This window comes from Zootoca vivipara, chromosome 4 (assembly GCF_965207765.1).
Source record: "Zootoca vivipara chromosome 4, rZooViv2.hap1.1, whole genome shotgun sequence".
NCBI lineage: Eukaryota > Metazoa > Chordata > Lepidosauria > Squamata > Lacertidae > Zootoca > Zootoca vivipara.
This window is the reverse complement of record NC_142587.1, coordinates 76822989-76844741: the sequence shown is the minus strand read 5'-3', so window position 1 is coordinate 76844741 and position 21753 is coordinate 76822989. Positions and strand designations below refer to the sequence as shown.

Sequence of the window (21753 nt, the reverse complement as noted above, 5' to 3'; positions counted from 1 at the left end):
CAATAGAGACGGATGACACCACCACCATACAACCATATTGAGAATCCACCAGGATCCATGCCTCAGTTGCATATGGCAGTCATAGCTGCCAAGTTTTCACTTTTCTCGCGAGGAAGCCTATTCAGCATTAGGGAAAATCCCTGTAAAAAAGGGATAACTTGGCAGCTATGATGGCAGTGCCACAATGGATGCATGACTTTTATGCTGCTGCCCACAAGTGCCAATTTGTGGGGAATCCTATGTTTAAAAAATGTAGAATAATGGCTCGGACCTTGGCGGCACCATGGATTGGGAGGGCCGTGGTTTTGGAGGGAAGCCGTGCCAGCCAAAACCCACAACGATGTTTTACAGTACAGTCCTCACAGAGATGCGAGCCGTCATTCGATGGTAGGTTTGGGAAGCTTCTACGTAAAACCAAACGCATCCTTCTCCACAAACACTTTTTTCGCGGCTGCAGCAGAAGCCCGCGCTTTCTGGCAGGCGGCTGGATTCCCAGAGACTGCAGGCGCCGGCGCGCGCGGTGTGTGGAGAGGCGCGAACAACACCTGCCCATCCACCCGGCCCGCGGTCCTTCCGAGGGACCCGCCGCGGACTCCTGTGGGCATCCTTGTGCCCGCGGGTCTTGTCGCCTTTTGCTGTGTCCATTGTGGGGAGAAGAAGACTAGGACGGGGTGTTTGTGGCGGGCGGAGGAAGCCAAAAACAAAACAAAACCCCGCGCGCTGTGTAATCAATTCCCCTCACAGTCGCAACAACAGCCCCGGTCTTGCCGCTGCTGCCGCCGCCCTCTCCTTCTCCTCCCAAGACCGAGAAGGTGGACGGCCGCGACGGAGAGAAGCCTGGGCCAGCGGCGACCAAGCTCCGCGCCTCCTCTCCCGGAGTCTCTCTGCGCGAGAGTGAGCGAAAGAGGAGCGGGGCGAGCGAGAAGGGGCTGCTGCTGCTGCTGAGGGAGCTCGGCCACTCCCCCCACGGGCTCCGCAGCGCAGGCGCCCTGGCGGCTACCGCAGGCAGGGGGCGGCAACATGGCGGAGTGAGCGACGGCGGCTGTGGCGGCGGCGTTTTCTGGCTCCACAACAACAGCGGGGGCTGCGGGGCGAGCTTCCCGCTCTCCTTCGCGCTGTCCCCCCCACCTCCAGCCCACCGCCGCCGCCCGGAAGCTTCTCCCGGCGGCCCACAGCGCGCAAGCCCCCGGCCGGCTGCCGGTCTCGGCCGCTTTTGTGGCGCCGTGAGGGGAGAAGCGGTGGAGGAGCGGCTTCGGCTAACGGGGCAGCGGCGCCCATAATAATCCCTCATTATAGAGGCGGGCGCGGGAGCGGCTTCTGGGACGGCCCTTCGGCGGCGGCGGCTCCGGTCCGCTCCCTGCGGCCCCGCCGGGCGCTGCTGCTGCTGCTGTTGCTGCGGTTGTGCCGCTGCGGTGGATGCGCAGCTTCTCGGCCAGGGCGGAGCGCGGCGGCGGCGGCGGCGGCAGGTAGTGTTGGCAGCGGCCGGGGCTAGATGGCGAACGAGAAGCCGGGGTCGGGGCCGGAGCCGCAGCCGGCGCGGCTCATCCCTGTCGGGGCCAGCAGCGGCGGAGGAGGAGTTGGAGGCGCCGCGGGAGCAGCAGTAGCATCAGCAGCACCACCGCCACCAGCACCGACGACGACGACGACGACGGGAGGAGGAGGTGGTGGAGGTGGCTCGGCGGCGGCCGTGATGGGGGAGCTGCGGGCGTCGGGCTCCGGGTCCGTGGTGCTTCCCGCCGGCATGATCAACCCGTCCGTGCCTATTCGCAACATCCGCATGAAATTCGCCGTCTTGATCGGACTCATCCAAGTCGGCGAGGTCAGCAACCGGGACATCGTGGAGACCGTGCTGAACCTGGTAAGGGGTGCGGGGGTCCCTGCCGCAGCTCCTGTGTAGGGAGAGCTCTGGGGACGGGGCTGCCTCTCTTCTCTCGCTCCCCCCCCCCCCAAAGGAGAGAAAGCGGATCCCTCTTGAGACTCCCCCGGGCCATGCAGGATCCTAACTACTCTGGTGTCCTCTAACTGCTCCTTCGTGCTCTGCCCCCTCCCTCCCCCTCCTTATTTTGGTCCAGGTGCCTGTTCTCTTCCTAATCTGCCTTCCCCCTCCATCCTTTTCCCCAACATGGAAACTGAAGGGAGGGGCTTTCTTCCTGAGCTACTTTGTCATTTAATCTGGGAGGTCTCCCTTTATCTTTTGCTGGTCCTTGGGGAGCTAGCTCCTTTTAGCCATATGCTTCTACTCTGCCCTCCTTAACAAGCTCCTGCCCACTTTCCTACTCATGGCATCCCTGGTGCCTCCTCCTGACAGGTTTCTCATATCCACCTAGTGACACTTCCCAAGGCCTGAGGCAGATAAATCCCACACCTCCGGAAGTAATACCTTTTCTTTACTGTTAATTAGTGATGACTTCTCTTCCACCACAGATTGTTTTCTGGGGGGTAGCAACACAGACTTCCTTCCTCCTGCCAGCTTTTGTACCAGGCTCCCTTCAGATTCCATTTCCACCTTGTGCTCATGACCTGTACTCACTCTCTGTCCAACTCCTGGCCCTTTTTAGTTTACTTTCTTGTTTTGTTGTTGAGTAGGAGAGTGTATGGAATTCTGCTCTGTCACATAGGCCTATACAGTTCTAATCCGTGCTTCATCGAATGCTTGATCTGAAAAAGTGGATTTAATTGTATTAATTATTCTCAACTTTAGGTGCTCTTAGATAGTCTTGTGACTTCCGTCTGTTGCCAAGCAGAAGGATTTGATAGTACATCTATTTTTAATTGTATAAGATTAAAGAATAGCCCCAGATGGCGTCTTTCCTCTGTTGCTGAAATGTGTGAATGATTTAACCCTATTACCTTGCAGCCCATTGGGTTTGACATGTTGAAGAGAGGTTTTGTCTCTTACAATCTGTTGATTGGGTGAGCTTCTACTACTTTGTTACACCAAGGTAGCTTCATTGTCACCTTTATTGTTTGAAATAGCTTTCTTGCCTGCTGTCTGCCTAAATGGTGCTGATCTCCACACATAAACACACCACCCTGGTGCTGCTCCCAGTACATGGAAAAAACATTTCATGTTAGTTAAATTAGCTCATAGTCACTTTGTAGTGCAAACATTAATTGCAGAGTTGTATGGCAAGGTTTTATCTCTACCTACGTTAGAGGTTTAGAAATCTACACGAGAGAGCAAGGAAACTGGGTATAGAAATGAATCACTTTAATTATGAGAGATTTGATGCCTCTCCTGAATGCAAGATTTGCTGCAGCAAAGCTTGTGGAACAGTTGAATGGAAACATCCTGTTCTGGATATAAAATGAGGATGAGAGCTGCTACATGGCAGATGCATTAAAATGCTTTTGTAACAAAGTTTAAACCATCCTATGCTAACCTATGGGCAAAAGCAGGACCTGTGATATAGTTACATTGGTCACTTTGAAGTAATATGTCATTTTTATGTCTAATAAATATTTACCACTGGCCCAGCCTAACAGAATTGTAGAGCTGCAGCAACTGTTTAGAGATAGGCTCTTAAAACATTTGAGCAAATAATGCACAAGAGTTAAAGCTCTGTTTGAGACATGAGGGGGCTGAGTAAATAATGATAAACATGAACAGTTCCTCAGAATTCATATCCATTTCTCAGCTTTAAAAGCTAACCTTTTTAATAAATCACCGGTTTTTTTAAGTTGCTGTAACTTAGTATTTTTAAAGTAATTGTTTATTTATTTCAATGTAGCAGTGGAATAAGGTAATATAGAAAAATAGTTCATTGAGCAGTTTCAAGGAGATCATGCCCTGAAGCCAAGGTGCTTAATCCTTTTCTTTTGTCGTTTTCATCTTTTGTTTGGGCAATTAAACCTCTGAGAAACCTGTTGATGTGTCAAGAAATGCTTTATATGTTCATAACCCAGTTACTAGTTTTTTGGGGGAGAGTGTCTTCTGTCACTGCTTATAAATATGTAGAAATCAGAGGATGCATTTTGAGTAAAGGGGAAAGTTCAGAAGTTGTTTTGATAGCAGTGCATTTTATACTAGAATTGCTCCCCACAAATGTCAAGATGGGACAGGAAAGAAAATTGAGACAACGTTGTGTAGTTTCCCTTTTGGTACAGTCAATACCTGTGAAGAACACAGCTTCAGGTGTGATATGAAGAATCATAAATTCTTTGCAAGGAAATACATTCTGGTTTGAAAACTAGAAAACAAAATTATAATGGTCTATTTCCAGCAGCAGTGAAAGGTTATTGCTGGTGCGTTATTAATTCAGTTTTCATGCAGTTAATATAAAATTAATTTCTTTTATATTTACTTAGAGGAAGCAGGCAAGATAGGCAGAAGCTTGAGAAAGCGAAAGACTGGTGGTCAGGCTAAGTGGGTTTTCTGTAGTTGTAATGTGAATGACTGAATCATTATCTTATGTGACTGCTTTCTGAATGATTAAAAGATACTCCTGTGTGTTTGTTTATCTGACAATTGTATATACAGTTATTTTATTGGTTGCATAGTGGCAATTCTGAAGTACTCTGAAGTGTTATTGTTGGAATTGATAATGGACTAGGTAAAGGTAAAGGGACCCCTGACCATTAGGTCCAGTCGTGACCGACTCTGGGGTTGCGCGCTCATCTCGCATTATTGGCCGAGGGAGCCGGCGTATAGCTTCCAGGTCATGTGGCCAGCATGACAAAGTCGCTTCTGGCAAGCCAGAGTAGCACATGGAAACGCCGTTTACCTTCCCGCTATAGCGGTTCCTATTTATCTACTTGCACTTTGATGTGCTTTCGAACTGCAGGAGCTGGGGCCAAGCAACGGGAGCTCACCCCGTCACAGGGATTCGAACCGCCGACCTTCTGATCAGCAAGCCCTAGGCTCAGTGGTTTAACCACAGCGCGTCCCCAAAATATATATCACATTAATACCTGATAAATAGTTCTTACAATTCATTTTGTGTGAAAAAATGACTACCTAATTATGTGCTGGAAACAATGTAATGGAATTTGAGGGCAATGTTTATGAACTGTTTGATTGTAATGACAGAGGATCTGAAAGTTAAAAGACTCAAATTAACACCTGCATACCAAACACTTCCAAGTTTCACTGAAGTCAGTACAAGTGTGCTTACTGTAATAACCTAAACTGTAGCTGTCATATGTGTTTAAAGCTGCCCCCAAAGCTTTGGATTTGTATTGCATTGCATTTTCTGCTAAGTACCTGAACTATATTTGAAGATTTATGTAAAAAATGCTTCTTGTGTGTGATGGTGAAGATCTGAAAAGAGTGCAATAGTAGAGATTAATATTTGAATATGAAAATGTGTCCTGCATTTAACATTAAACCTAGGCATGATCATATATATATATATACACACACACACACACACACACACACACACACACACATACACACACACACACACACACACACACACACACACACACACACACACACACAAACATTTTTGTTATTTTGTGTTCAGCTATACTTTAAGTTACTAAATTATGAATACAGTGGTGCCTCTAGTTACGAAATTAATTCGTTCTGGAGGTCCGTTCTTAACCTGAAACTGTTCTTAACTAGAGGCGTGGTTTCACTAATGGGGTCTCTTGCTGCCGTTGCGCCGCTGGCACACAATTTCTGTTCTCATCCTGGGACAAAGTTCTCAACTCAAGGTAACTTCCAGGTTAGCAGAATTTGTAACCTGAAGTGTTTGTAACCTGAGGCGTTTGTAACTCAAGGTACCACTGTACTGTACTTGTATTGTAAATGAGTCGTTTTTCTGCCAATGGTTTGATCCTGTCCCACTCACTGCTTCCTTTAATGTAGGAAAACCATTTAAATGTATTTATATGTGTATTGGGCCATTTAAAGTAAGCATTTCTTCCTGTTACTAATGAAAATAGTACTCACATTTAAAAGTGTGAATAAGTAATTAGATATTTGTATAGAATTATGTAATCGAGGTTCTTGCACTAAAGAAGTGCTGTGCTCATAGGTTTCTACAGGATTGAGTAATGTTTGCAGAATTTGGTTAGATTTTGGTCAACTGCAGAACATCAGTTTAATGTTTAATGTTAAAGTCCATGTTTAATGGATTTTTGTGTTTTAGTATTCTGTTGGAAGCCGCCTAGAGTGACTGGGAAAACCCAGCCAGATGGGCGGGGTATAAATAATAAATTATTATTATCACAGATCAAGCTTCATCTTCCCATTACCAAGAAACTTCCAGTGTTAATGTTTGTGCATGCATAGCTGATTTAAATAATGCTGTTCAGAGCCACAGCAATATCAGACCCGTGTTATCTGTGGAAATCACTTAGGAAAAGTTAAATCTTAATTTTTGATCAAATATTGAACTTTATTCTTTTTATTTCATGAGGTTTATACTTGTTTGCCAAAATACTGATTTGCCATTATTGATTTATTGTTTAAGTTTTTAATCTTATTGTATTATATTGCATTGATTTATTTAAAATAATTTATAAAGGGTTTTAATGGGAAATCCCTAAGTAGTGTACAGAGAACAATATAAAACAATTACTGCATTGATTTTCAAATAAAATCAGAAAATTTTAATAGAGATATACATAACTTGTTTATTGTCAGGATAGGCTTGCTGAAACAAAAGTTGTAGCAGGCATCTATTATAGCTGGTTTCTGTTCTATTGTAGTGCTTCTCTGGAAAAGTTTCTTTCAAGGGAGGTGTTTAAATAACAACAGGGCTTATCCTTTTTCTCTGCCCAAGTCATGCCCAGGTTTGAAGGAAATGGGACAGAAACTTCTAATTGTTACTGTAAACTTCTAGTGATGTTCAGCTTTAAAGCAAAGGTTTCTTGTGAACCCAACAACTGGCTTTGAAATCAGAACACTCAGTGGTCTCCAGGTTGAAGTGAATATTATTGCCTTGGCTTATGGTTATATCAATTAAAGGTAAAGGAGAGGGATCAGATTTCCATGGGCCTAAGAATGTTATGGTGAAATTCCAATCTGAGTGTGAGGAAAATATAGAAGTTAGTTAAACTATTGACCTTCAGATCTAACAACAAAAATGATAAACAGCTGACAAAGTAGGACTGATAGTGAGAGAGTGGTGTGACATTTTACGTACAGTTTATGAACACCTCGGTTTACGAATTTTCGGTTTATGAATGCCGCAGACCCATCTGGAACAGATTAATTCACTTTCCATTACTTTCAATGGGAAAGTTCGCTTCAGTTTATGAATGCTTCAGTTTTTGAACAGACTTCCGGAACCAATTACACCCATGCTTCGGGTTAAGTACGCTTCAGGTTGAGTACTCCGCGGACCCGTCTGGAACGGATTAATCCACTTTCCATTACTTTTAATGGGAAAGTTTGCTTCAGTTTATGAACGCACTTCTGGAACCAATTGTGTTCATAAACTGAGGTACCACTGTATACTCACATGAATCCAGTCTCATGTGAAAAACAGAGATACGCTAAATCTAGAAAAAGGTTACATCACATAGCTGCCAAGTTATCCCTTTTTTAAAGGGATTTCCCCTGATGCTGAATAGGCTTCCTCGCGAGAAAAGAGAAAACTTGGCAGCTATGTTACATCATAGTTGGAATCCTAGAACAGTGATTCATGTTTAGTTGCAACTAACTAGAGTTGCACCAAATGACCAAGTTTCTTTTTCTTACTCTCTGCATGCTAAATAAAAAAAAATTCCTTCCAGTAGCACCTTAGAGACCAACTAAGTTTGTCATTGGTATGAGCTTTCATGTGCATGCACACTTCTTCAGATACACTGAAACAGAAGTCACCAGATCCCCACATATAGTGAGAGGGTGGGGAGGGGCACCACTCAAAAGGGTGGTGGGAAACTGGACTGTTTATGTCTGCATTTGGTCTTACAGGAAGTATTTACTGCAATTGGTTCCACAAGAAAAGCAAGGGGTGAGATGGCTAAAGATAGTTTTATCATGTGTAATGAGATAAAAATCCAGTGTCTTTATTTAGACCAGGTTTCTCCGTGGTTTTAGGTTTGGTGATAATTTGCAGTTCAGCAACTTTTCTTTCCAGTCCATTTCTGAAATTCTTTTGTAATAAGACAGCTACTTTGAGATCTTGTATAGAATGTCCCGGGAGATTGAAGTGTTCTCCTACTGGTTTCTCTGTCTTGTGATTCCTGATGTCATATTTATGTCCATTTATCCTTTGGCGTAGGGTTTGGCCTGTTTGTCCAATATAGAGAGCTGAAGGGCACTGTTGGCATTTGATGGCATACACAATGTTAGAAGATGAGCAATTAAATAGTCCTGAGATGGTATATTTGATGTTGTTGGGGCCAGTAATGGTGTTGTCTGAGTGTATGTGACAGCAAGGTTGGCATCTGGGTTTATTGCAGGCTCTGGTACCAGTATCCATGTTAAGTCTGGTGGTTGTATTATTGTGGGTGAGTTGTTGTTTAAGATTGGGTGGCTATCTGGAGGCAATGAAAGGATTTGAGAAGGAGAACTGTCATCGTCTAGGAGAGGTTGTAGATCTCTGATGATGCGCTGTACTGTTTTAACTTGGGAGCTGTATGTGATTACTAGTGGTGGTCTGTTATTTTCTTTTTTTGGGTCTGTCTTGTAGCAAGTTCCCTCTGGGTATCAGTCTGGCTCTGTTGATCTGTTGTTTAACTTCATTGGATATTTTAGTTCTAGACTCTCTTAGGTGAGAGTCTCTGTCTGTAGAGCTGGAACAGATGCGGTTGTAACGTAGGGCCTGGCTATATACAATTGATTGTTTGGTATGGTAGCTAGAAGCATGTAGATATGTTTGTCGGTCAGTTGGTTTATGGTATAAGGTGGTGTCTATATGCCCACCCTGTATTTTTATAGTAGTGTCCAAAAAATGTATTTCTTGCATAGATTGGTTCATTGTTAGGTTGATGGTGGGGTGAAAGTCATTGAATGTCTGGTGGAAGGTGTCCAGGGTCTGTTGACCATGTGTACAGAGATAAGGCCTTGGCAGCCACAGGGGTCTCCTGAAGAATCCACATGGACTATGACTACAAATACTCTAGCACACCCAGAAAATCATTTTTGTCAGTAGATAATTTATTGTTAGTGAGGGGCTGTTAGGTTTTTCCCCAGCATGGATAGGACTCTTTTTTTCAGGGTAACATATGATTTCTCTTCATATTATTTGCACCTTGTTTTCTAGTTTGATCAAACAAAGTTGATGCTCTGTGCCCCAAAAGATTCAGAATACTTCACATCATATAAACTTCTAAACAACCAAAACTTACATGTATTCTTAGTAGTATGTTTTAAAAAATATGACTTATTAATTTAATCAATATAAACCTGAGTATTCAATAACTTCAGTTTTCTACTATGAATTAAGATTTCATTTTTTTAAGTACCTCTTCCACAAACAGCCACTTTCTATGCTGTATTTGACCGAGAACTGAACTATAGAGCATGAATAAGAAGTGACAAAGCCTGTATAACTTACTGAGGATGTATGAAGAAGACATGAATTCCATTTGACAGTCTCTTCAAAAGTAGCTTGAAATGTTCAGTTTCTTCTAAAAATGAAACCAAAGTAGTTTTCAAAACTGACAATTCATAGTAAAGATAGATTAAGATGTGTTTAAAAGTCAACAAAACATATTTGAGGCAATATAGAAAATATGTTCACAATGGAGAAAGTTTGTTAATGCACTTGTGGGAGCAATAACACTTGTACACATCAGCATGTGCAATTAAATGTCCTGTTTTAAAAATATAAAATGATTTTGGGATGGTTTGTGATCCATTGACCTAGTAAATTGTTGTTGTTGTTGTTGTTTAGTCGTTTAGTCGTGTCCGACTCTTCGTGACCCCATGGACCATAGCACGCCAGGCACTTCTGTCTTGCACTGCCTCCCGCAGTTTGGTCAAACTCATGTTCGTAGCTTCGAGAACACTGTCCAACCATCTTGTCCTCTGTCGTCCCCTTCTCCTAGTGCCCTCAATCTTTCCCAACATCAGGGTCTTTTCCAAGGATTCTTCTCTTCTCATGAGGTGGCCAAAGTATTGGAGCCTCAGCTTCACGATCTGTCCTTCCAGTGAGCACTCAGGGCTGATTTCCTTAAGAATTGATAGGTTGATAGGTTAATTGACCTAGTAAATTACTTCTGTGTAACTGATTAGTTTCTACTGGATAGCATTTCACATGTTTATACTTGACAGTTATGAAGTAACATACTGTATCCTGTTAAGTAACAGGGTACTGCTTTATTTAAATAGGAGTGGTGAAACAAGCAACATTAGGACAGAGAGTGTTTGAAATTTCAAATTAGGTTTTTCATGGATTTTCTGGGAGATGATGGAGTTTATAAATTTGGAGACTAAATATCATCTGTATAGTCTCCCCTCCAAAAAAGTTAAGAACTACTTAAATTGTTTTACTATTATTATTATTATTATTATTATTATTATTATTATTTTAGTAATATTTAGTAGGGAAGCTTGTGTAGTGTAATTAGAATGTTGGGCTAGAGCTGGGAAAATCTAGTTAAAATCTTCACCTAGCCATGAAGCTCATTGAGGAACAAAGTATACCACAGTGAGCTCTTAGGACAGGGAAGTGAAACCTCTTGTCTGTGGGTCAGTCTTGACCTGCAAGTAGGTCCAATTTGGCCTGTGAGGCCATTTTCCCCAAACCATCAACTGATATCACCCATGATGCAACCAAATGATTAGAGTTAAATGCTGCATTTGCTTTGTATGCCTATTCCCATTATGGAACTGCATAGCTGCCAAGTTATCCCTTTTTTAAAGGGATTTCCCCTTATCCTGAATAGGCTTCCTCGCGAGAAAAGAGAAAACTTGGCAGCTATGGAACTGGTGCATGCAGCCAAAGCAGGCATCCCCAAACTTCGGCCCTCCAGATGTTTTGGACTACAATTCCCATCTTCCCTGACTACTGGTCCTGTTAGCTAGGGATCATGGGAGTTGTAGGCCAAAACATCTGGAGGGCCGCAGTTTGGGGATGCCTGAGCCAAAGCAACATGATTTAACCCTTTACTCATCAGCTGATGAGCCAGGGTTGTAGAAATGACAGGTGATTTACAAGTGGGCAGCCCTATATAATAATTATGCCAGATTGTGAACAGATGGTTTAAGGGTTATTCTGGACAACTATATTGTCAACAGCTGGCTTGTAAACAATGCATTTGGAGCTTGCTCCTCTGGTAATGAGGGCAACACATCTTAACTTCCCAGTAAGTGTGCATTGAATTGCAGCATTGATTTTTAAGCAGCCAGAAATTGTACTGTGTGTGTGTTGTTTTAAGTGTGACGTATTTTAATGCCAGGGAGCCTTATGTGATAGAAATGGGAACCTGTCGTAAGAGTTCATGAATAAAAAAAAGTTAATTCTCTTATCTTTGATGATAATCTTTAATCTTGAAGCATTAATCTTGAAGCAGATAAACAGTTCTTATTTCTTGAAGTTAGAATAATAGAACTGTAAAGTTGGAAGAGGAAACCCAGGGGACATCTAGTCCAAACCTCTGCAATGCAGGAAGCACAGCTAAAGAAACCCTAACAGACGGCCATCCAACCTCTATTAAAAAACCTGCAAAGAAGGTGAATCAATCACCTGTGGTAGTCCATTCTACTGTCAAACAGCTCTTACCATCAGAAAGTTCTTCCTAATGTTTAGTTGGAATCTTTCTTCTAAATTGCACCCATTTTGCTTCTAATTTGAATCTATTGGTTTGGGTTCTGAGTTGTTTTTTAATATATATACTGTGCACACATTTAATACTCCACTCTTCAACACAAAGTTTTGTAGTGTCTTCCACTACAAAAGTATAGAACAATAAGTTAAAATTCAAAACAATGTTTTTAAATAAAAGGTTGCAAATGCCAAGTTGGAGGACAATTTCTTTCAGCAAGAATATCATTAGGCTTTTATTGAAACCTTTTCCCATAGGCCCTTAGATTAGTGCTATTTGCTTTATGATTACTGGTGTTTGTTAGGAAACTAACACATAAAAATATATTGGTAGATAACAAAGTTTAGTTGAGAGAATTTTGGAGCCTATTAGTATTTGGACAAAAGCCCACAGCTGGAAAATCAGAGGAAAGAAAGGTGTCTAGAGCAAGTCTCACATCTGCCTGTCATTGTTAAACTTATACAGGGAAATAACTTTTTATTTCTTTACAGTGTCCTAATGAAGAGTTAAGTGGACTCTCTTGGCCTTGACACTTAAACAAAATACATAGTCAGATATTATATAATTATGTTAGAAGCAGATATCCTTGATTAAATGATATATTTATGGTTGTTTTAATATATGTGAAGATTAGTAATATTTTCTGGTAGGCTGTAACCTTATTCGTCTAATTATATCTTTGCTGCTGGTTTCTCCTCTGATTTTAACTTCTTCATTGTAGTTGTATTGTTTTGATTTAAGTTTAAATATTGTCTTAAATGTTTCTACATTGTTAACAGCATTGAATAGTTTTTATAAAGGCATTTTCCCCTCGGTTTCCTTGAAATGCTAAAAGTCATTCCTCAAATCTCTCTCTCTCCCTTTTCAGGATAACTCCCTCAACCTTTTATATACATGTACTCTACATTTAAGGGACATGGGTGTCGCTGCGGGTTAAACCAGAGCCTAGGGCTTGCCGATCAGAAGGTCGATGGTTTGAATCCCCATGACGGGGTGAGCTCCTGTTGCTCTGTCCCCAGCTCCTGCCAACCTAGCAGTTTGAAAGCATATCAAAGTGCAAGTAGATAAATAGGTACCGCTCTGGCGGGAAGGTAAACGGTGTTTCCGTGCGCTGCTCTGGTTCGTCAGAGCGGCTTAGTCATGCTGGCCACATGACCCGGAAGCTGTATGCCGGCTCCCTCTGCCAGTAAAGCGAGATGAGCACCGCAACTCCAGAGTTGTCCGCGACTGGACCTAATGGTCATGGGTCCCTTTACCTTTTTACTCTGCATTTTATCCATCCATTCACAAGCCAGTGCACACATCTCTCTCATGGTCCTACCTGTTCTCCAGGGACACTCTACCTACCTTCCAATCTCCTCTATCTATATAGAAACATATACACAGAGGCAGAGCTCCCTCACCTATATCTCTTACTTCCAAGCAATCCAAAGACCTGCTATCCAATTGGAAGGGAGAGGTGTGTCTGTGCGCAGTACAGTATTGGCCTAGCAAGGAACATGAGTACATGGAGGAGCAGCACAGGCAGACAAATTAAATCCTTTTTTTGAGGGGAGGGAGAGAAATAGCTTGTTGGGCACTAGGGGTTGTTGATATGGTTTCACATCTCCAGGTGTTCAGTCTGTGCTGAATTTTGTTCCTGCTGTGTTTTTGGACTAATGTGCTGAGTTTTGTTTTAATGGTCTTTTTTATACTCTGTTTTTATTGCATGTGTTTTAATTTTAAAACCTTGATGATGTTTTTAGGGCTGAAAGGCTGGGTACATAGGAACATGGGGGCTGCCTTATACATAAGGCAATTGCTCTGTCTAAGTCAGTATTGTTCATACTGAGTGACAGCAGCTCTTACGGATTTCAGAGTTCTTGCCCAGTGTTGAGAAGCTGGAACCTAGGACCTTCTGCATCCAAATCAGATGCTCTAATCCTAATCTACAGCATTTCTCTTAAAATGTATACAGTATATTCCTGCGTATAAGACTACTTTTTAACCCAGGAAAATATTTTCAAAAGTCGGGAGTCGTCTTATACGCCGGATCGTTTTATTAATACGGCGAGTATATCCCAAACTCTATATTTTAACTGGAAAAGTTGGGGGTTGTCTTATGCGCCCAGTCGTCTTATACGCCGGAATATACGAAATGTTTTAAATAAATAAAAATATAAGATGTTTGTGAAGCATTGCAGAACAGGGTTGCTGTTCAAACAAAAATCTTAAAGCTCCACTGGCAAGGGCAGACCTTACAAAACATTGTATTGTTTCTAGCATGTTTTTAAAAATCCATGCTTGTAGGCAGATAAATTCTTGAATGAATATAGTTTTGCCATATCAGTTGGCACTCTTAATATTCTGACAGATGGGCATGAATGTTTCATCCAGAGAACTATGCCCTCAGATAGAGTGAGGGCATGATCTCCAGCTAAAAACTAAAACAGCTGTCTGACCAAACCTTCTGTTTATATAGTTAAAGAATTGTGCCATGGTTAATCCATCTTTGAGCTGGATTAAATTCTGAAATAAATAAAAAAATCTACAAGAATATTTGTGATTTTTAACAATGCATTTAGTACATTTCCTGTAAAAGCCAGTGGGAAAGCTTTCATTGATTTTAAGGGCTCCAGATGAGACCCCATTTCTTTAGTCTTTTCCACTGTGGTCATATAACTATCCTGTTGTTGCAGGAGGGTGGAAATAAAGTGAACCATCTGGAGAAGATTTTATCTGCGGCATATTTTGGGTAGAGCTTTAAGGCAGTAGAGGAAAGGAGTGCGGGAGGAAGAAGTATGAGAGAAACACTTCAAGGAAGCAAGAATAGAAAATAAAAACTGCTTTTGTTTGTTTTTCAGTGTGCAAAATGAAAATAGTTAGAAATTTAAGTGAAATAATAGAGAAGGGGAGGGGAATTTATAATATGTTCTTTGGCATGCGGCTACCATTGATTTTAAGCATAAGCAAAAATATGGTAGTTGTTATTTTAAATTGTAAAATTTTTGGCCACAACCCTGCCGAAACTTACCACTTTGTCACGTGTCAAGTGTTTCTTAGGTTAAGAAAATACAGTGGTTCCTCTGGATGCGAACGGGATCCATTCTGGAGCCTCGTTCACATCCAGAGCAGCCCACAACCTGAAGCGCCGAATCTGCACATACTCATCGCACGATTTGGCGCTTCTGTGCATTTGCGAATCGCCGAATCCGGAAGTAACCCATTACGGCACTTCTGGGTTCAGCGCGTTCGTAACCCGTTATGTACGCAACCCGCAGCGAACGTAACCAAAGGTATGACTGTAAAAACCTTTCCTTTGCTTACTTCAAGTTGGAACCTCTGTTTTATCATTTCTCTTGGAGTGCCACAACTTGCAGCTACATATCTAACACTGGATAGGTTTTGTAATTATATATTTTATATGTATTTTCATTATTTCATAAATAGAGAAAAATTACAGGATTTCAGAACGTGACCATAAGAAACAAAATACATTCATAAATATAGAACTTAAAGAGATTACAGTGGTACCTCGGGTTACAAACGCTTCAGGTTACAAACGCTTCAGGTCACAGATTCCCTAACCCAGAAATAATACCTCGGGTTAAGAACTTTGCTTCAGGATGAGAACAGAAATTGTGCTCTGGTGGTGTAGCGGCAGCAGGAGGCCCCACTGGAACAGTTAAGAACAGTTTCAGGTTAAGAATTAAGTTCTTAACCAGAGGTACCACTGTAGTAATAATAATTATGTTGCAAAACAGTTAAGAAAAAATATTTATGACTGAATTGGGTGCAGAGATTGTTAAATTGCTATTACCTGTCAGATTTTGGCATATAGAAATATGGGGCATAGAAGTGAATATGTAAGAGGCAAGGTCTTCAGAGGTAGAAAAAGAGACATGTAGTTGTACATTCACATGAAATCTGTTATTCCAGCAATTTCTCAATAAATGTATATCTAGTGCGCTCCATAGTTTAAACCATACTAGATCTGAGAAGTTTCCCTTAAAGTCACATGGTCCTGCTATATGAATTTATCTGCTTGATTCCAGTCTTTAGAAAAGTTAGTCTTACAGCAGGATAGTATAGTTTGGTAAAAACTGTTTGAATACACCTGAGGCATTAATACATTTCAGTTTCACAGCTCTTCACAGTACAAATGGTTTGAGATAAGAGTCCTTGCATTTTCACATATAAATCTGCTTGTCTCATATATTAGGTCAGGTTATTTGTCTGTCTAGCCTAGTACTGTCTGTTCAGACTGGTAACAGCTCACTGTGTTCTTGGGTAAAGGTTTTTCCCATCACTTGATACCTACTACTTTTAACTGGAGATATCAGTACCTCCGCATTTAAAAACTTAATGAATTAATTGGATATTTCATACAAATAAATGAGAAGGATAAAATCCTTTTCCTAAATAAAACTGCATTTTTATATGTGCTCAGTCTGCAGCCCTATACATACTTGGCAATAAGTTCCATTGAACTCTATGAAATTTTGTTCTGAGTAAATTTTCATATACAATATGCTTCATATTCTTAAAGTAGTAAAACAAGTTTAGGCTAGGTGCAAAAATATTTTTTTACATATTTCAGTTATTCTCAAAAGCATTTTCTTCCTGGGGGAAAACTGTTTTCATTGTTGCTTCAAAATTCAGGCAAAGCTTACATCTGTAGGCTGGATTGTGTTGCTGAAGGCCCCATTGACAACTCTAAATTGGAACTCTTGAGTCCATTTTTATGTTTAGAACTCTGGAGTAGTGGTTCTCAAACCTTTTCTGCCATGGACCATTTGAAAATTACTGGGGATCTCAGTGGAACACTTAATGATTTCCCTGCCTGTTGTAGCAATGGCAATGTGCTGTGCTAGATGCTGTATGAATTTTAATTATGTTTTTCTGCATTTAATTCATATATATTGTATTTTTTGTATTACCATTTGAATTCCATTTTCAAGCTGTAATACAATAAAATACAACATAAGAGATAAGCAATAAAAATGCAATAAAAACAAAACTATGAGATGGCAAATGCCTATGAGTAACTAGCCTACAAACAGGATGTGCATGCAATAGCGTTCTGCTGTTCATAATCTACAGTAGCTGGTATTCAGAGGCATACTGCCTGTGATTTTATTTATTTAATAATATTTCTAACCTACTCATAATAATGAATCTCAGAATGCTGGAGGTAATGTAGCCATTATGACTAGTAGCCGTTAATATCCTCTATGAATTTACTTTGGCCACCTCATGAGAAGAGAAGACTCCCTGGAAAAGACCCTGATGTTGGGAAAGTTTGAGGACACTAGGAGAAGGGGGCGACAGAGGACGAGATGGTTGGACAGTGTTCTTGAAGCTACGAACATGAGTTTGACCAAACTGCGGGAGGCAGTGGAAGACAGGAGTGCCTGGCGTGCTCTGGTCCATGGGGTCACGAAGAGTCGGACACGACTAAACAACAACAACAACAAAATGAATTTACCCTTCGTGAATTTGTCTAATCTCCTTTTGAAGCCATCCAAATCTTTTGATAGCAAGTATGCTGTGTAAAGAAATATTTTCATTTGTCCTGAATCTTGCACACGAAAGCTCATACCAATGACAAACTTAGTTGGTCTCTAAGGTGCTACTGGAAGGAATTTTTTTATTTTGCAGAAAGGAATAAACTGTAGAAAAGTGGGGAAATGATTTACCATTATAGGATGTTTGAAGAAGCAGTAATCATCAATTGTAACTCTTTGTTCACATGTAATACTAAATTATGGTTTAGCTCTACCTGCATGAGCTAGAATAATATCCCGTTCCCAGCTTACCAGAGGAGGTTTTTGCAGCGTGACATGGCTGGCAGAGCAGAAGCAGTTGGGTTCAAGATCCTTTGGTATAGCTTGGAGCATTTTGTGCGGCAGCGACAGAGACTGCCTGGGGAGCTGGGAGCCAATCAGTTTCATCATGGACCTGCCAGGCATTGGGGCTCTGGAGGTTGACTGGAGTGAAGACTCTTGACGTCTGGTCCACCCTGGAGCATAAAAGGCAGGCTCATCCAGCCTCCCTATGTCAGTCTAGTGTTTATGCTATACAGTATTGTTGTGTTTTCATACTATTTGAATGCCTAAATCAAGTGCATAGCTGTGGACAGCAGCCAGTCACTGGAATTAGGGCTGGGGATGAATTTCACCCATAACAGGATTATTGTGGGGTTTTGCCTACCTCATAGCAAGTGTCACAATTTTCTATAATATCTAAGATACTGGGATTAACTTTTAGTATGGAGCAGGATAAGGGCACACTGCTTTATTCAAGCAGGGATACCCATAAGGGATATTGGAGAGTAGTGCTTTCTCCTCAGAAGCCCAGTTGGGGGCTGATGGGCCCACGATGCCCTCTACCAGTGACTGGATGAGGTCTCCTGGAAGCAGTTGGTGCCATGGGGGACTTCAACAGTGGTCAACTGTACCAAATTTGTACCAAATTCCCATGCTAAACCTGTTGCCTTGTAATCAATAAAGTTGTGTGACCTAATTTAATCCAACACCAGTTTTGTTAGTCCTTATTTACTGCCTGCTCCCCCACTCCGCTGGCACTTGAATACACAAGTATTATTTGTTCCACATGCTTTCTTCCCCCTCTGTTACTCCCACATAGCTAGGAGAAAGATGTCTGTGACATTTAGTGCAACTTTCAGAGAATCCTGGCTTGCTCTGCACAAACCAGGGGTGGTTTACAACAAACTCTGGTTAGATAAATTAGACAGCTTCATAACTCATGGTTTGAGGTGGACTTGTTTTGAAATGGGCCAGAGTTAGTTTTAAACTACATACACTGTTTCTTACTTATTGATAAATCAGGATTATGTGAAAGCAAAACAAAAGCTGTGAAAGTCCCTATTATTGACTGCATGGGGTCTTTGCTTTGGCTTCTTCCTGCTTGTGTTTGCACTAAGAGACTGTAATTTAGTCAGTGATACATGAGAGGCATGCCAGTGTATTCTTTTATTGAGGGGACTGATAAGTTAGTACATTTCTACTAAAAGTTAAAAATATAAATATTTAAACTATATTCATTTTGTGGTGCTATTTTCAAATCTGCATATTAGGAAATTCCCTAAACTGTTTTAAACTTTAAATATGCAAAACTAATGAGTTCCATGATGTAGTTTTAATTATTTTTTTCTATGTTGTTGAGAGACTTTATTTACATATTACATGCAATTTGGTGAAATGAGAGCAAAAAGAAAATTGTAGAATATTGATACAATTTACCTCTAGTTTATATTAAATGAAGAATAATTCAGATTTGCCAAATTTTGGTGGTAATTTATGACTTATATTACATATGTGTAATATGTATTCTCTTTTACTTTTTTAAAGCGATTGTGCTAATTAAACCTCAGGGTACTTTGAGCATCATTAATGGTTGCATGGGTGTCCTTGATAAATTCCCATTTGGGTAATTATATTGTCTACATAAACTCCTCCTCTAGTTTTTAGCTGATGTAGGAATCTTCCTTTATTCTCTTTAATGAAGTGTGGACTTCATATTGTTAAATGTAGTTGTTGAATTCCTGTTGCAATTGTGGAGTGTATTTAGTCAGTCTAGATTAGATTTGGGCTATCAACTTTGTCAGTCCATAGTGAACAAAAACTTAAGAAACATGAGGTATTATTAGTAAACTTTGCATTCTGAGCTTGATCATGTGATTTAAGCACATAAGTAGGATCAGAGATAGTCTAGCCACATAAAATCCTGATTGTGATGTTTAAAAACCTGAAGTATTTTGTTAATATTATATATTATATTAGTATTTCCATTTCATTTTTGAGGTCTGGAAACATGCATTTGGTCTTTAATATGGTTAGTGTATTTTGTAAGCATTTATGATTCATAATACAGTGAATTGACTAAACAGCTTCTGTTCATAAACTTCAATTTGTTACATATAAAAGTTTTTGAGACCACATTCCTAAGCATGCATTAGCTTAATGTTAAAACAGAAGAAAGCCATGTGATAATGTTAATACTATTTATTAAGGACTACATCTGTTGCGTGTGGTGCTGTGGGTTAAACCACAGAGCCTAAGGCTTGCCGATCAGAAGGTTGGCAGTTCGAATCTCCGCAACGGGGTGAGCTCCTGTTGTTCAGTCCCAGCTCCTGCCCACCTAGCAGTTCGAAAGCACGTCAAAGTGCAAGTAGATAAATAGGTACTACTACAGCGGGAAGATAAACGGTGTTTCCGTGTGCGACTCTGGTTCGCCAGAAGCGGCTTTGTCATGCTGGCCACATGACCTGGAAGCTGTACGCCGGCTCCCTCGGCTAATAACACAAGATGAGCGCCGCAACCCCAGAGTCGTTCACGACTGGACCTAATGGTCAGGGGTCCCCTTTATCTTTACCTTTACATCTGATTAGCAGCCTCTGTCTGGTGCCTTTCAGACTCTCTTGTAAACCATAGCTAAAGTTACCTGAGTAGCAGAAGTTGATGTGCATTTGTATCAAGTTTTCCTGATTTAATCAGAAATAAGAATAGTATTATTAAGTAGTAAACCACTGTTAGATTTCTATTATATTTCTTTAATTTGACCTGAGTTCCAAGGAAGAGAATAGTTTATAAAAATTTTTTTCTAAAGTATTGATATTAAAAAATTAGATTTTTATCGTTTTTAAAAACAATTGTGTATTTCCTTTTTAAAAATCTGATTTAAAATGAAACATGAATTGAATGTAAACATGTAACTGCCTATATGTGGTTATACATCAGTTTTATAATGAGTGTAGATTTCTTTAAAGGACTTATAACATGCCTGATCAGTGCAGGTCAGTGCAGGGTGGGGGCAGCTAGGTGCACTTGCCCCAGGCCTCAGAGGGCTGAGGGGCCCTGCCAGGGACCAGCTGGTTTGAGTTTATGACAGTTATAAACTGTTTGAGTTTATAACTTTATTCTAACAAGACTCTTGCTCCAAGCCTTAGACATTCTCTGCACATGCCTGCAGTGATGTATGTATTATTGTGGGTGCCCATGTACATATAATATGTCTCACTTTGTTCAAGAGGACTTTTCTAAATAAGTGTGCATAGGATTTTGCAGCCTTAGTTTTTAAGTAAGTGATCTTGCCTTAGCAGACTTGGAAATGTACAGACAAAGAACTTTACCATTGCAGAATACAGTGTAGGCAGTATGCTTCTAGCATTTCCCCTGTGCCCCTAAATCTGCTCTAGAGGGTCCTCCAAGCCTCTAGTGGGTGGATGCAGAGTGGGTGAGAATCATGGAAATGGTTCCCTTCTTTTGCTGTCAGAAGCCTTGCCATCTGCTGAGCAACACCATTGGATACTACTCAAACAAAAAGGTAATCTTTCAATAAAACTAAATACATTAAAATAATAAATTATTAAAAAATCCTTATATTTATGTCTTTTCCTGTCTTCCAAAGAGCTCAGGGTGGCATTACATAGTTTTCTTGTCACCCACTGTATTCTCACAAACACCTTGTAAGGTGACTGGTCCAAGGTGACCAGATAAGCTTCATGGCTTAGGAATGTGAACCTGGGTCTCCCCAGTCGGGCATTTTGGCCACTGCAGCACACCAGCTCTAATTAAATTCTTCTTTTTTCTAATTAAATTCTTTAGAGTTGTTTAAAATAATAATCTCAGTTAGTCAGGTGTTCTCCCTATACAGTATATTGTAACATACTGTTTAGCATTGTAGCACTGTTGGTAGCCTGGTTGTGAGGGTTTGACTCTAAAAGCAAGACTAAACATAAATACCTCACGTCAGTCAGCCAGTTCTGAAGATGTGGAGAAGGAACCCTACTTCCTTTCTGGCTCACCACCACCATCACCACCAAGGCCTTAAGACTGCTGGTTTGATAGAAATGTACATTCCCAGTGCATGATTTCTAGTAACCTTGTGCTTTTCTTCTATGGTAATTTGCCTTCTCACTTGATTATTTACAGCTCTTATACTGCAAACATTTCTAGCTTTACTTTGCACACCAAATTATTTCCAGTATTCATACCCAAGGAACCATAGTGCCTTTATGGCTATGATTGCAGTGAAGAGCACCCAAAGAAACCACAGGGTGACCGATCATTTTACACTGAA

The 21753-nt window shown here is 40.9% G+C and overlaps 1 protein-coding gene across 2 annotated transcripts in view; it reads left to right on the top strand.

Moving 5' to 3' along the window:
- The first annotated feature begins 980 nt into the window (after positions 1-980).
- The window catches only part of NBEA (neurobeachin), a 365422-nt gene continuing 344649 nt past the window's right edge, over positions 981-21753 (top strand). For both annotated transcript variants that reach the window (XM_088668227.1, XM_035114662.3), the window contains exon 1: positions 981-1858. In XM_088668227.1, coding sequence (XP_088524353.1) covers positions 1493-1858 — 366 coding nt within the window. In that variant the 5' untranslated portion in view covers positions 981-1492. The remainder of the gene's footprint in view (positions 1859-21753) is intronic.